The sequence below is a fragment of the Dreissena polymorpha genome, chromosome 11, assembly GCF_020536995.1.
Source record: "Dreissena polymorpha isolate Duluth1 chromosome 11, UMN_Dpol_1.0, whole genome shotgun sequence".
Taxonomy (NCBI): domain Eukaryota; kingdom Metazoa; phylum Mollusca; class Bivalvia; order Myida; family Dreissenidae; genus Dreissena; species Dreissena polymorpha.
Window position 1 is genome coordinate 10,213,098 of NC_068365.1, and position 17,114 is coordinate 10,230,211.

Genomic DNA, 17,114 nt, shown 5'->3' on the forward strand with positions numbered 1-17,114 from the left:
TGTGAAAAAAAAATCTGATAAAAAGAGAAAACTCAAACTGAACTTTTGAAATGACCAAAAAAAATTAACCCCCTTTGTAAGTTTTTTTTTTTTTTTTAAATCTATTTTTAGTCGTGGCGACCTTGACATTGGAGATATTGACGTGATTCTTTCGTGGGACACACCGTCCCATGATGGTGAACAAATGTGCCAAATGATTTTAAAATCTCACAATGAATGACATAGTTATGGCCAGGACAAGCTCATTTATGGCCATTTTTGACCTTTGAACTCAAAGTGTGACCTTGACCTTGGAGATATCGACGTAATTATTTCGCGCGACACACCGTCCAATGCTGGTGAACAAATGTGCCAAATGATTTTAAAATCTGACGATGAACGACATAGTTATGGCTCGGACAAGCTCATTTATGGCCATTTTTGACCTTTGAACTCAAAGTGTGACCTTGACCTTGGAGATATCGACGTAATTATTTCGCGCGACACACCGTCCAATGATGGTGAACAAATGTGCCAAATGATTTTAAAATCTGACAATGAACGACATAGTTATGGCCCGGACAAGCTTATTCCGCCAGCCCGCCAGCCAGCCAGCCCGCATTCGCCAATCTAATAACCAGTTTTTTCCTTCGGAAAACCTGGTTAAAAATGACCTACTGTGATTTGGTTATTCTTATTTATACATATGAAAACTAATTTACTCTAAAGTACAAACATTTAAATGGCAAAATATGTTAATAAGATTTGATGAAATAAAAGTGACTAATAAGACAAGAGCAACGCATAAAGGGTGCCACACTCGGCTACGGGTGCAGTTTTGAATAAATGAAAGCTTGTCAGATTTTTTTTTTTTAAGTTCACAGTGACTTTGACTTTTGACCTAGTGACCCAAAAATGGGTGTGGCATGTAGAAGTCATCAAGGTGCATCTACATATTTAGTTTCAAATTGTAGGTGGAAGCAATTTGATTTTAGAACCAATGTTCAAAACCTTAACAAAATGTTAAGGTTTTAGCACAACGCGGACGGCGGACGACACGACAAGCTGGCTAAGACAATACCTCGGGTTTTCTTCTAAAACACCGGGCTAAAAAACTGTTTCATGCATAACAGTATAACTCTGTACAAGATGGGAATATAGCATAATAATTGTGCAAAACAAGTTTATATAACATGCAACTTTGTACAAGATGAAGTACCATTTTAATTTAAAACAACATCATTTTGATGATCTTTTTAGCCATAAATATATTAAAACAACAGTCACAATATGTGAAAGATAATCCAAGATGTGGCCCCAGCTCAAAATGTTCATATAATTCTCACCACATCTACTTCTCTTCGACGGAAATACTGCCAGCTGCTGGTGCCAGCGGTCTCCCTTGATATCAAAGCAATCCACGCTGCTGAATACTTCTCTCCCCTTATCTCCTCCTATCACAAGAATCACCTGAATTGTGTAGCCTCATAGTTTAGAGTTTGCCTGTTGTAAATTACAGGTCAGGCCATATTGACTTATGATACAGCTTTTCTGATAAATACCAATACTCCTTTACTGTATTCTATATGAGCAATGTCATGCAAAATAAGTATTATGCAATAAGCAGCCAGTTGAGCTCCGAACTGGCCTGAACATTAACGCAGTCTTGTCGAAAGATTCGCTGTCCACCATAGTCAAGCAAGGTTGTGTTGTTGCATACACCAACAGGGTAGTATATTCATACTTGGTCTGGAGCTATGCTGGCCACTATATTCTATAGTTTAACAAGTTGTTCGCGCTCTATAAACTCTTCACCACTGGGGCATGCAGACAGTATATATTTGGATTATGAACAACATTGAAGTATGCAATGGATTGTAAATGCATACAAGGCATACTTTTTAAACATAAAATAAAATTCAATTTGTGACGAAATTAAAGGGGCCGTTTAAAAGATTTTGGCATGTATTGAAATGTGTCATTAAATGCTTTATATTGATAAATTTCAACATTTGACCTAAAAATCTCCAGTAAAAAAACAAGAATACAATTAAAAATAAAAAAAACTAGACCTCCACAGGGCTCGAACCACTGACCCCTAAAGTCCTGGAGCAAAATGTCTCCTGCCTAGACCACTGTACAATCCATGCTCATGCTTAGAGCGGATGTATTTTTTACTTATATAAGCAATCCTTGTAGTTTCCCAAAATATAAGGACAGCAACAGAATTTTCCAAATTATTAAATCGTTTCGCGTCGCACTACGCTTTATAATTTTCAGGTTTTCAAATCGTCAAAAGATGCATAAAAAATATATTTAAGAGCATGGTTAATGGTAAGTATTACTATTTCCTCAAAAATATCATAACTAAAACAAAAATTTGCGAATCTGAAACAACTTCTTTTAATTTTGTCAATTTACCATAACGTGAAATCTGTTAAACGGCTCCTTTAACCTTGCTGTTCAAATGCATAACAAAAGAAAATATTTTTGGTAGTTTTTCTTCATTTTTTATAATATGTAAAATTGGTAGATAATATTAAATTAAAATCTGTGAGTAAGTTAAACTTATACACCAAAACACTTCTACAATTTTCATTTGTTTACTTTTCATGTGATAAGGTAGTAATTTAGCCAGACTGAAAAAATAGCAGGGGGAGGGATCCTGAAAAAAGCAGCAGGGGATCTCATTCATGAAACATCTTTGCATGGTAAACAATGTACATGTGTATATTGAAAGTGTTTATTATTAACGGTGTTTCCACCTAAGTTATTATATTCAAACATCCATTCAACATTATTCCGTGAGGTAAGTTCTTTATTATCCCCAGGCTTTTAAAAGCGTTGGGATATTGTATTGTCCGTCTGTCCTGGACACTATCTCCTCCTACACTATTAGCACTAGAACGTTGAAACTTACACACATGATAGCTATGAGCATATGTGCGACGGTGCACTATTCGGAATTTTGATCTGACCCCTGGGTCAAAAGTTATGGGTAAATAAATGGGTAAAAAAAACTCATTTTACTAACAAGATGCGACACACATGATAATAACTTTTGACCCAGGTGTCAAATCAAAACTCCAAATAGTGCACCGTCGCACATATGCTCATAACTACCATGTGAGTAAGTTTCAACGTTCTAGTGCTAATAGTTTAGGAGGAGATAGTGGCCAATGGGGGTTGGGGTGGGGCACAAAATTTTGTTTTAACATAACTTCTTCATTTATTCACCAATGACTTCAAATTAATACTGAACATCTCTTATGACAACACGGTCTATCTCGATCATCCATGTCCACATTACCCACCCAAAGGCCATTGATAAAGGTAAAGGCAGCTTGGTTCCTGTCCTCTTTCAAATTTATAGAGAGTACCGAAATTTGTTTTCGTACCCAATTATTTTTTCCTACCCAACTTTCTTTTCGTACCCAACTTTTTTTTCGTACCCATTTTTTTTTTGGCATATTTTTTTTCGTACCCAAAACAGTTGTACCCAAATTTTTTTTCATACCCAAAATTTTCCTACCCACATACACTATTGTGGTGATGTAGATAAACTTAAATTGATGCTTTCATATCCATCCTCTTCAAAAGCATCGTCACACCAGTACTGTCAGTACTTTGATTCTTATTTATTATTGATTATCCCCATGCTCAAAATTGGAGCGGGGGAATTATGTGGTTATCTCCGCTGTTTGTTCATCCATCTGTCCTGGTCACTATCTCCTCTTACACTATTAGCACTAGAACCTTGAAACTTAAATTTATGGTAGCTATTAGCATATGTGTGACAGTGCACTACATATTTTTGGAATTTTTATTAAAGTTTTGGGGGTTGGGATGGGGCACAGTCAGAGATTTTCACTCATTTGTTTAGGTTATTTTACAATAACTTCTTCATTTCTACACCGATTCACTTCTAATTGATTCTGAACTTCTCTTATGACAATACAGTCAATCTCAACTATGCATGGCCCCATTACCAACCCTGAGGCGCACCGCCCACATAGACCATGCCCACCAAAATTTTGTTTTAAAATAACTTCTTCATTTATTCACCAATTGAATTCAAATTAATACTGAACATCTCTTATGACAACACGGTCTATCTCGACCATCCATGTCCACATAACCCACCCAGGGGCCCCACCAACATAGGCCTTGCCCACCCAAAATTGCCTTTTAATATATCATCTATGCAGCGTGGGGATAGGCATCGGCCTCTGCCGCGCCAGTATAATATGATGTAAATATTAAGTAATATAATATGTTACTTATAAAATAGAATCATCACTAGCCAATAAAGAATCTCACATTGCGTGTGTCTGTATTTACCAGAACACTTAGAAATAAAAACGGCACAGAAAAGAGATAGATGTATTTTTAAAGGGCAAAGCATAAAAATGGAATGACACCATATTTTTAAAGGGTAGGTCATACCAATTGAAGGCAACCCACCCACCTCCTTGCGTTATTCTTCTTTAGATTAATTCCAACAAACGTTTAAAAACATAAAATGAACAGTACAACCCGCACATTTTTATTCAATTATTCAATTAAAAGCAAATAAAAAACTTTATTTACAAAAGCTTGCCAGTGTTTGACTATTATATAAAAATATTGTACCTTACGAGGAGTTCTTGGTATGGTCCGGGGTGTCTTGAATATCGCCTTCTGTTCCCCCTTCAGCAAATGGAACTTCATTGCCTCAAATAGGAAGTCCTTACAGCAACAGTTTGCCTTCATGAGGGGCTCCTCTTCAACCCGCTGCATGAGATACTCCTGCGACATTAGGGGCAGATGCACGTTTTCCATGAGTTGCGAGATCACTTCCTGTCGGCTGCTGCGGTCATGGTTCACCCAAGACAATACCGCCTCCAATACCTGCGTGGGCAGAAGTGTAGATCACAACAGGTAAACATTTTATACAAAGTAATTTTAAGAAAAGCCTGAGGCGAGAAGTTTATTTGAATCAGTACCATTGTTATAATCAGTCCTTGTTTCTGAATGATAGCATTCAAACACTCCAGCAGTCAACACTTTCAGTAAGGGTCAAAATCAATATTGCATTCACACATGGTTCTAATGTTTATTACATGGCTGCAATTTTTGTTAAAGCTACTAAAACCCCAATAACCTATAAATAGAACCATATGATCAATATTATAATAATGTCTTCATTCGAATCAAATTGAGTAGAGTTTTGAAGCAGACATTCAATTTTGAATTTGTTAGCAAGGAAGGGCTCCGAATGATTCAATAAAGACATATACATTTCTACAACTGTTCACCCAACCAGTACCTGTTCTTCGGAGATGACTGCAAGTTGGTCACTACAGATAAGCTTGCACACACTTTCCACCGGCAATGATACTGGATCAGCTCCCTGGAACAGAGTGCACACTTCATTGATATGACCATGTCAGAACCGAGTGCTCTTACTGTGTTTAATTTATATTTTACATGCACTTTCAAAAGAAAAAGAAAGAACATAACTGAAATGTTCAATTAAGTATTTAAGCTCCAACATGGTTATACAGATTTGTTTCTCGTTTGTCTGATTTTGGCACAAACTGATAAATGCAATTAACATTTGAATATGAATTGCTGCGATTTCAAGATGAGTTCTTCAGTAATAAATAAAAAACAACAAAAATTTGGAGCAATCAAAATAATTTATGATAATTGCATTTAGTGCCTTTACAACTTTTGTAAACAGTACTCAGCCACGAAGAAGACTTATAGCCATGTAGGCTTTTAAGGAAGGCATTTCCATACTAAAAGAATGGCACGAAAGAAACAAGAGCTTTCATAATTGAAATACTCAAATCGTTATGGCTTTTATTAAGCAGCTTTCATAATTGAAGTACTTAAATCGTTATGGCTTATATATATATTATTTTTATAATAACGAAGTTATATTAATATTATTATTATTATTGTTATTATTATTATTATTATTATATGAATGTTGTTTGTGTTGAAAAGAGAGAGGAGGAGAATAGCCCAATTTTTATAAGTATTGATGGTGAAAACACATACTATTTATTATATGTGGATAATGTGGTACCATCATTACTAGACCCATTGTTCAGTATTTACTGCAATGGGTTGTTGCAGTCTTGAAACTTTGTGATCTGAGTTTTAAATGTCAAAATCCAAATAGGATTACTTTTAATATAATGTTTATAGAAAAGAAAAGGAATACACGGATGTGTGATATGTTTGTAAAACAAAAACAAATAATAATATTTAAGGATTTTTCAGATCATGTAGTGGCAGCCATTGTGTGAATACATTTGTTGTCACTGTGACCTTGACCTTCGACCTAGTGACTGAAAATCAATAGGGGTCATCTGCCAGTTATGATCAATGTACATATGAAGTTGCATGATCCTAGGCCTGATTATTCTTGAGTTTATCATCAGGAAACCATTTTACTGTTTTGAGTCACTGTGACCTTGACCTTTGACCTAGTAACCTGAAAATTAATATGGGTCTTTTTTCAGTCATGATCAATGTACCTATGAAGTTTCATGATCCTAGGCGTAAGCATTCTTGAGTTATCATCCGGAAACCATTTTACTATTTCGAGTCACTGTGACCTTGACTATTTACTCACATAGGAGGAAAACGTTTTGAGTGCGCATGCGCAGTAACATTTCATGAATATTAACAAAAATACAACGCAAGTTTTACTGCTCATATGTCATATAAGCTCTCTTTTATTTTCAAGTGTTAAGTACGAAATAAAATAAATTTTGCTCTTAAATTATTTGCCAGATATTCGGACCCAAAACATAGCATTTTCAATGGGACCTGTCTTAAAAACATCTGTCAGGTCCGACGGTTCGGCACTTTTGGGAATGTAAAGACTTAGTTTTTTACCCCACTTGACCTTGATACAAGTATCACCTTTCCTTGATACAAGTATCACCTTTATACTGTAAAACCAAACATTATTGCCATATTCCATTGAACCGATTAATAACAAGAGCTGTCAGAGGACAGCGCGCTCGACTATTCGAGTGCTTGACAGTATAACGTAAGCCATCATGGGGTAATTGTTCAAATTATTCAATAAGGTCAAGGTAATAGTTCAGGCATATTTTCCACAATCTATTGAACATTTGTAAAGACATAAAACAAACTAAATAGATTTTATTTCAAGTTTGATAGCAATAGCTTGGACGGGAAGTTTCGACGGTCCTTCAAAAATAAAGTAAATAAATAACAAGGGACAAAATTGTCACAAAACCAGGTTTTCATTGTTAAAAAAAAATCTGATAAAGGAAGAAAACTCAAACTGAACTTTTGAAATGACCAAAAAAAATTAACCCCCTTTGTAAGTTTTTTTTTTTTTTAAATCTATTTTTAGTCGTGGCGACCTTGACATTGGAGATATTGACGTGATTCTTTCGTGGGACACACCGTCCCATGATGGTGAACAAATGTGCCAAATGATTTTAAAATCTCACAATGAATGACATAGTTATGGCCAGGACAAGCTCATTTATGGCCATTTTTGACCTTTGAACTCAAAGTGTGACCTTGACCTTGGAGATATCGACGTAATTATTTCGCGCGACACACCGTCCAATGATGGTGAACAAATGTGCCAAATGATTTTAAAATCTGACGATGAACGACATAGTTATGGCTCGGACAAGCTCATTTATGGCCATTTTTGACCTTTGAACTCAAAGTGTGACCTTGACCTTGGAGATATCGACGTAATTATTTCGCGCGACACACCGTCCAATGATGGTGAACAAATGTGCCAAATGATTTTAAAATCTGACAATGAACGACATAGTCATGGCCCGGACAAGCTTATTCCGCCAGCCCGCCAGCCAGCCAGCCAGCCCGCCCGCATTCGCCAATCTAATAACCAGTTTTTTCCTTCGGAAAACCTGGTTAAAAAAGGAAAAAAAAAATTATTTTTTTTGGGGGGGGTAGGGGGGGGTTGAGAGGGGGGTATAATGTGGGGTGTGGTCATTTATTAGATGATCTTTCAAAAATAACAAAAAAGGAAAAAAAAATTGGGGGGTGGGGAGGGGGGGGCAGGGATTCTGGGTTGGGGCGTGGGGTATTGTTTGGTTGGAATCCATTGTGGTATTAAGGTGTTGTTTTGTCAAAGTATTCATAAAATCTGATCATAAATAAAGAAGTTATGGCAATGTAACTAAAGTAATATGCATATTGTAAATGGAAAAAGGACCATAATTCTTACAAAATGCTTGATACAGTTGTCTGCTCTTGTTTATAGGTTGGGGTCATGTTGGTAAAGAAGTATGCAAAATATGAAAGCAATATGTCAAGGGACATTGAAAATATTTGAGGTGGTACGCAAACTTTAACATAGATTTATCAATAATATACATATTCTAAGTGAAATAAGGGCCATAAGTCTTACAAAATGATTGATACAGTTGTCTGCTCTTGTTTATAGGTTGGCATCATGTTGGTAAAGAAGTATGCAAAATATGAAAGCAATATGTCAAGGGACATTGAAAATATTTGGGGTGGTATGCAAACTTTAACATAGATTTATCAATAATATGCATATTCTAAGTGAAAAAAGGGCCATAATTATTACAAAATGCTTGATACAGTTGTCTACTCTTGTTTATAGATTGGGTCATGTTGGCAAAGAAGTATGCAAACTATGAAAGCAATATGTCAAGGGACATTGAAAATATTTGGGGTGGTACGCAAACTTAAACATTTGCACGCCAACGCTAACGGGTAAGCTAACGCCGACGCCGGGGTGAGTAGGATAGCTCCACTGTATATATTTCATATATAATAGTCGAGCTAAAAAGGCATCTAGATTGATAACAAGGTGTTTCTAAGATTTGACCTGGTGATCTTGCTTTTGGACACACATTACCGAGATTAAAAATTGGCCTAAATATTGTCATGATGAACATTCTGACCACATTTTATTAATATTAAGTCATAAATGTGGCCTCTATCTAGAGTGGTAACACCATTTTGCTTAAATTTGACCTGTTAACCTACTTTTCGGAAGCACAAGAAATTTTAGTCACAAGTGCAATTACATTTTTTTTATATCATCTTTAAAAGCTTAGATGTCATGTCAGACCTGGATGTCAGTGACTAGACACTGATGAAATAGAGACGTCTAAATTGTTGGTCAGACATAAACCGTGAATAAAAACAGAATGTATACAGTGTTTATTTTGTTAATCTTCATTGTTCTATGTTTCTTCAATATATTTTTTTCTTCATTGTTCTATGTTTCTTCAATATATTTTTTACAAATATTACAGAATAATAACTGTAGTATGGTTTATTCAGGTTAGTTCAAATTGATTCTCGATAGTGAAATCCCTAAGCTGGTCGTACAACCGGGCAAGTGCCTAAAAAAATATGGCAAGACTGCCTATCATGCCTGAAAAACGTCAAGATAAACATTCCTATCAAGTTTTATCAAGATTGAGTCATAAATATGGCCTCATGATTGGTATCAATGTTTATGTAACATTTGACCTAGTTTTTGGATGCAGTAGTACGGCTTAAGCGTTCATTACTACTTAAGTTTCAAATAAACAAAATCATAAATGCTTTCATGTCTCACTTTACCTGCACATTTTCTTCGGTAACCTGTATTTCTGATGTGTATACAAATTCTATCAATAGCACCAGTGCTAAAGGGTCTATATCTTTCAATTCGATGTGGTTGGCTTTGGCCTCAGCCATATTGCCAGTGAACATGGCGTAGAAATACTGGCTGCAGGCACACAGGACTACTTTATGACAGGGAATCTCTGTTGCACTGGCCACTAGAACGACATCGCACATGACATTTTGTGTGAAATTAAATTGAAAAGTAAACATGTGAAGCAATCACATCTGATAACATAATAAATGTGCTAAACTGGTATGACTACATAATTTATAAAAATTTGACTCAAGAAAAAGCATATACTCTGGTGACCAATTATCAATATATTCAATAAACATGGAACATAATTTCTTAATAAATGCAAACAATGCAACAATAAACGACTTAACTTCGACGATTTAAAACTTAAAGATTTGATTCACTGAACATATTGTATATCAACTTAAACAGTACTTAAACTTTTTTACAACGTCTATTTACAATTTTACAAGTTTCTGTTGTATCTGTCATTCTTTTTTTTATAAACACGGGCACAAAAAAGTTCTCAAGAATTTCATAAACACACACCTTCGACATTTGTTTGTATCAATTTTGGCATACCTTGTTAGTTTTAAAAGATTTGATAAAATAAAGGTCAAATAGGAAGGGGGCACTCCCACTGAACAAGCTTATATCACCTGATGCTTTGTTTTGGCACAGTTTTTTATGTTAGAATCTAGGATGATTTCATGCATCATTTCTGAATATCTGAGAAAGTGAAAGTAATTTTTTTAATAAATCAAATAAATGAAAGTGTTGTTTTTACACTGGTGCTGTTGTCTGCTTCACTTTGCAAATGATGTTGAAATTTAATGAAGAGAACCAAAAAAATGTATGGACTATGGATAAATGTTGATTATTTTAGTAAACATAAGATTTTAAAATGCAATAATATCTATTTTCTGCATGTTTGTTGTATTTGTCTTTATTTTCAAGCGTAATAATGTTAATGAAACAAAATACTCGGAGCGCATGCGTGTGATGCCATCACGAGTCAAACAAAATTGTAAATATCAGGTCCCTATCGATCAAAGGTCCAAGTACGCTATTTAATTTTATATAATTATTGTTTCTATACATTCATCCATGATTATTTCTAAATTTTATGAAGTGAAATGTAAATGTTATATCATTAAGATGCCTGCAAAAGAAAACACAATTTATACTCTTCTGAAGAAACATGTAATTACAAAGTGAACAAAACTGAATTGATTAGAATTTTAGATACAAAATCAAAGTACTGACAGTACTGGTGTGACAATGCTTTTGAAGAGGATGGATATAAAAGCATCAATTTAAGTTTATCTGCATCACCACAATTGTGTAAGTGGGTACGAAAATTTTGGGTAAAAAAAAAATTGGGTACAAACATTTTTGTGTTCGAAAAAATTATGCCCCAACAAATTTGGAATAAAAAATTGGCACGAACAAAAATTTGTGTAAAAAAAAAAAATGGGTACGAAAAAAAATTTGGGTTCAAAACAAATTGGGTACACAAAAATTGGGTACAAAAAAGAAATTGGGTACGAAAATTTTTGGGTATGAAAAAAAATTGGGGGGTACGGGGAAGTAGTACCCGTGGGGAAGTTGACCCATTCAGCGAAACTGGTAGGCGGGTTACTTTCTCGATCAAATCTAAAAATAACTCAGGGGTTTTCCCAGCGTCAAAGCGTTTGAAGTGCCACCTGGCAGGTTCGTGTCTGGTTCCTGTCCTGAACCTCTCGATAATTTTGAAAGAGGACAGGAACCAAGCTGCATTTACCTTTATCAATGATAATCAGGGAGGTATGCAGATTGACAAAATTACAACTAACTCGGACTGGCTCGGTTTTTTACATAGGTCGCCATTGTGAAGAATTTTTTCAAGGTATGATAACTCAGACAAGCTGCTTGGCTGAAGCAGCTTCATCAATAAATACCCTCATGGATAGAAATAAAGGATAAAATATGTTGGTGCCATTTGCTATATAACTAATTAATGTAGTAGTTCTTCTTGGAAGATAAGAGCTTCACTGAGTACATACAAACAGCTCAAAAGTTCTTCCTGGTGAAGGCAAAACCCATGTTATAAAATACCTATGTGCCTATCAAATCGAGTTCAATCAACCTATTAGCAGGTACATCGCAACAAAAACTTACCTTCTCATATCATTTAAGGATGAAAACGCACTGGCTAAGTGGTTGGGGTCTTTAAACCCGCGGCTTGAGGTTCTAGCCATTTTGATCTTTTTTGCGCTTGTAATGCTTCCCATTGACATAGTGGCCATTGTATGCTGAGTCAATAAAATATGGATAATCATTAAAAAAAATAAAAACAATTGACAAATTCTAATATGCTACATGTTGGTTGGGTCATGTGCAATTTTCATAAATGTGTTAAATCTCAAATATTTTATAAATATATGACCATGAATCATTACAAAAATAATTATTAACCTTTTGTCTTATGATTTCTTACCTTTTTTCCAAATGTTTATCGTATGTTTACATCTGACCAAATAGCAGGGCTCGACATTAACGGTAGTCCGACTGTCCGGGACAACCAAATTGTTAGTCGGGACAAGTAAATAAAGAATTTGCTAGTCCGACGAGACAAGTGGTCGTTTTAATGTTTACTTAGAAAAAATGCCTTTAAATCAGTTATTTCTGTGGAGTAACCAGAAAACTTTTGATTATATTTTGTTTACGTTTAAACGACAAAGAGCAAGATATTCTGATAGTTCCATATGATACTACACCGTACTGTTCACAAGGGAAGCAACCCTTAACATTTTTTTTGTCAAGATAATAAGAATATTCTCCCTTGTAAAGAATATGCATTTTACGACACCGGTACACACCGATCTTACAGACAATTAACGATTAATTGGTTTGTCAATCCTATTTTGTAAATGGCCCAAGGCGAGGGGACATTTTCAGGTAACAGTTGGTCAGTGAGTTGTGTTAATGTTGTTTAAAATATCAGTTCAGTACTGTATATATATATCACTTTGAACATTTTCTGCTTTATGGTGGCAAAACACAAGTTTTCGTCAGGTATTATGGCTTTGTATAATTAGCAATAACCACTGATTTTGAAAATTGACATAAACCCAGTAAAATTATACATTTTCTGATAGATATTAGTAAACCATTTCCAAATATGTATGGTTTGTCTATCTTACATTGTCTAAAGTAATGTTAGTGAATGCAGAAACATTGAAAAATCCCATGTGTAAAAATTGTCATTTTTCATTTTTTCAAAATAGTCAACCTGGGTGTATAATTTGTTTAAAATAATGATTTATAACACATTTTTTATCCAAACTTTTAATAATTCATTACAGATACATTTCAGCTATGTTAGATGTCCTTGCAATTGGATGGTCCGGCAGGATTCTGGTCTGAAACACGTTACCCCCCACCAACCCAGGACCCAAAAATTCCTGAAATAGACAATAAAAAGTTGATTTTTCTAAATTGCAAATTTGCATGTGATTCAATATCACAGTTGAAATAATGTACAACAAAACAAGAATAAATGTTGAAAAAACAAAAACTTATTTGGTTAGTATTTAAAAAAAAAACATTACCCAAAACATGTACAACTGCCTCACCCACCCAATACAAATGTGATACAACCTGGTATTTAAGAACATTTTCTAAGTAATATTATTTCTCTTAAACAAAATTTTATTTATGAACTAGCAGTTAAATTGAACAGGAAAAACACTTACGGTTGAATATGCAGCCAGTAATCTGAATTCTTATCCAAAATTTTGATATGTCGGTTGATTAGGAATGGCAGCACCAGGAATTCTGAAAGATCGACAATGCATTGCTAAATTAGATCTTATATACTTTTGTAAGATGAAACAGAAACACTATTTGTTAGAATAGTTTAACACACACCTATTCAAAAAAAGATAAACATATAATAAAATAATTAAAAAAATATTATAATAATTACTGTAAGAAGTTTCAAACTCATAATAGGCGAATGTATGTAACAGCTCAATATCTTTAAACAACTTCTTGGATTTAGTAAATCATTGTCGATACATTAATTATGAGCTTGTTTTCTTCATGAAAGGAACTCCAAAGATGCTGAAATATAATAGTGCACTGCATGCAAACATTAATTAAGTGATACTGACAAACTGAAAGAACAGAACATTTAACCGCAAATGTTTTCTACAAGCTTTTACTGATTCAATGTTTCTTTTTTCAAAGTTTGCTAAAAAATCATGCTGAGATCAAAATTAGCCAATTGTAAGGGCATTTAATATTTCATCCATTTAAGTCATCTTTTTAATGTAGCGCCATATGATGAAATAACTGGAATTCCTTTGCCAACTGAAGTAATTTCCAATTTAATTTTAATAGTAATATTAAAATTAATAATAAGATGCAGTCACACATACTGTTTGTCAAAAAGGCTGTTAAACAACTGATCTTTCACTGGAATATTCCTGTCAACCAAAAGGTGAAGGTGGTTGTGTCTCGTCAGAGTCCGATATCTATGCAAATGAACAGACACATACATATTTTTGTCATCATACTTACAAAGTACATTTCCAACAATAATATTATTTCTTACAGTAGGGGCATGTGTATATTCTGTATTATTAAATAATTAAGTTTAAATTCAGGATATAATTGTTAACCATCAAATTCAATGTCTTCAACATGCAACTGCTTAAAATGTTACTTACTACAATGTAACTGTGCTCATGTATTTGTGAAATCCCATCATAATCACTGTCCAATAGATCTTTGTCAGTCATGTTCTCTATAAAATAAAAAGTAAATAAAATAGAATTTCAATACCGGTATGCACAAAACCTGCGACACATAATAACCGAGTCTTAGCATTGCATCCTCAATTTTGCAAAGGTTAATTCTAGAACCTAACCTTTATATATAATAATATCCATTTATTTTTTGTATATTAATCATGTAAATGAAATAAGAACTGAAATTAATTATAGCAGTTTTAACACGTTAACAAAACTAATAATGAGATGGTGTGTGAATTATAATGCTCCCTAAATGTATAATCAACTTAAAACTAATAACGTAACTTAGCTTTTAAGTTTATGATTATGATCAATCACAGAAGTTACATTTTACATTTGTTACAAATGAAGACAAGTCTGGTACGACATGGCGCGGGTACGATCTGGAACAGATTTTCTTTGACATAATTAACACAATAATTTAGGTGATTTAAGTGAATTAATACCTGCATCGATACCAAATGAGACGATTTCTCTTCCTGCCAAACAAATACTGTGTTTATCGTACGGATATCCGTAAAACTGCTCAAAAGATCGCTCCCGAATTCACCGTAACAACAATGTAATAATTCCGCGTAAAGGGGAGTAACTCTACTGCACAGGAATAGTGGTGTTGGAAATAAATAAATATATATTATTTCACGCGCATATACCTGATTCAAATGGTTAGAATTTATTAAAAAACACAATAATTGATTTATTAAAAGCTAAATTTCAAGTGAATCTGCCTTCTTTCTGCAAAATATTGGCCTTCGAATTTTTTACTTTCACTTTTGAGCAATGATTTTTTATTTTCCGGTCATGGCAAGGTCAGATACTGCTTATTTGGACATAACTCCTCCCACATATGCAAATTTTTCATTTGGATTACTTCTTTCATGCTCATAGTGAAGGGTTAAAAACACCCCACATTTTTCAGTAAACTTTTTGCCTGAACACCGATTGCGCAATAATTTGCATAGCAGGTGCGTGGTTATTGCTAGTATAATGATTAAAAATCAATAATGCGTTTTCCTGTTATTCTAGTCAGTTCCTTTTGTATTGAAATCGCCTACAATTATGTTAACATGTATATTGAATGATTAAAGTCTTTATGATTTGAACATTTTGTATTATTTCATTATTTTGCAAAGTACTAAGCATAATAATGGTCAGGACAAGTTGCTTTTTTGGTTCAGGACAAGTGAAATTTTGGTCTACTTGTCCGCCCGGACAAGTGGCTTCAAATGTCGAGCCCTGCCAATGATATTTTCTTAATTATCCAAGCACTTATACGACAGGATTACAAAATTCGCAAATTAGTCATGAAATATGTTAAAATGTCCGGAAAATAACTCTGTCCGGAAATGACTCGACATCCATTTATCGTCATTTAAAATGGAAATTGCCATCTGTATACTGCAATAAATTTACTTACAGTTAAGCCTTCAAATGAGCGTCATTGCATACTCACCTAGTCATTTCTGTAGATATTGAAATTTCTCAATAAACGTGTTTTAATAGTTAATTTGTTACATATATATTTCTGGTAGTTGTTGTTGTTGTATTCTTCTAAATACCGGATAGGTTACAGTATACTAAACAGATTTGCAATCGTGATTTATCGACATCTCCGAAATGCTCCGCATGATAGGCTGATTTATGAAATAAATCGTCTGCATACCCACAGTGATAGTTTTGGTGTTTAATGCTATACTCTCTAAAAAAAAACTCAACATAATTATTCGAAGACACAAATCTCTGTATGGGCATTTGCTTTGCTTTATTTTTTATATTTCTGTGTGAATGTGCAAAGACCTATAGAATATATTTTGTATTGTTTAAATAAATACCTCTTGAAATGCTCATTAAGAAAAGCTAAGGTTATGGGGTCTGTATGCGCAAACGTTTGACTTTATGTCTTTGGTATGTGGTAAGAAAAACATTGCTGTTTACTACAAATCCACTACAAATCCACTGCTTTGCTTTTAGTTTAGTGACTACTTTAAATTTGCGGAAACTCTCATCAATTGGAGAGAATCCGGTAAAAAGATAGCCCTAAAACTGACCGTTGATTCACGTCGAGTTCTTTATGACATAACGCATGGCCTATATTTTATATTTTGTTTAAATAAATACCTCTTGAAATGCTCGTTAAGAAAAACTAAGGTTACGGGGTCTGTATGCGCAAACGTTTGAGTTTATTTTTAATTAAAGTTATTGTTTTACATTGAATTTGTTGAGTAAATCTTTTAGTATATTGTGAACTATTAAACATTTACAAGTGGTACTATTATTTAATATATCGACGTTCTTTATAACAATGACTATTTGAAATATAATTTAATTACCGTTCAAATTTCCTTGTCAACAACTTTTCTCTCCTAATAAAGAGAATTTTATATTCCCTATTCTCTCCGTGTCTAACAACAGTTTTAATCCGTTATGAACTTTCATTCTGGACTACTCAAAAACTAGCTTACACGTATTTTTTAAAGCTATATACCCTGAAACACCAGCGGCAATTTCCGTCGCATATTGCCAATTTAACAGGAAGGGTCATCAACATTAATTATGTACTTATTACAACCTGCCAGTGTGTACATCTTCAAAACGAAAATTAAAAAGAAATAATAATACTCGCCGGTAATTAATTGGTAATTTTATTAGCGTAATTGTAT

General features: G+C 34.0%; 1 protein-coding gene across 2 annotated transcripts in view; it reads right to left on the reverse strand.

Moving 5' to 3' along the window:
• The window catches only part of LOC127850726 (kelch-like protein 2), a 19,337-nt gene extending 3,346 nt beyond the window's left edge, over window positions 1–15,991 (reverse strand). Inside the window, exons 1-6 of one of the 2 annotated variants that reach the window (XM_052384005.1) lie at window positions 15,908–15,991; window positions 11,816–11,949; window positions 9,595–9,794; window positions 5,288–5,371; window positions 4,612–4,869; window positions 1,326–1,449 (exon numbers count right to left, since the gene is read on the reverse strand). In XM_052384005.1, coding sequence (XP_052239965.1) covers window positions 1,326–1,449; window positions 4,612–4,869; window positions 5,288–5,371; window positions 9,595–9,726 — 598 coding nt within the window. In that variant the 5' untranslated portion in view covers window positions 9,727–9,794; window positions 11,816–11,949; window positions 15,908–15,991. Of the gene's footprint in view, window positions 1–1,325; window positions 1,450–4,611; window positions 4,870–5,287; window positions 5,372–9,594; window positions 9,795–11,815; window positions 11,950–12,969; window positions 13,102–13,392; window positions 13,475–14,079; window positions 14,176–14,370; window positions 14,448–14,900; window positions 15,280–15,907 lie in introns of those variants that run through there. The other variant, XR_008035430.1, reaches the window with a different exon arrangement.
• Between the last annotated feature and the right edge of the window lie 1,123 nt (window positions 15,992–17,114).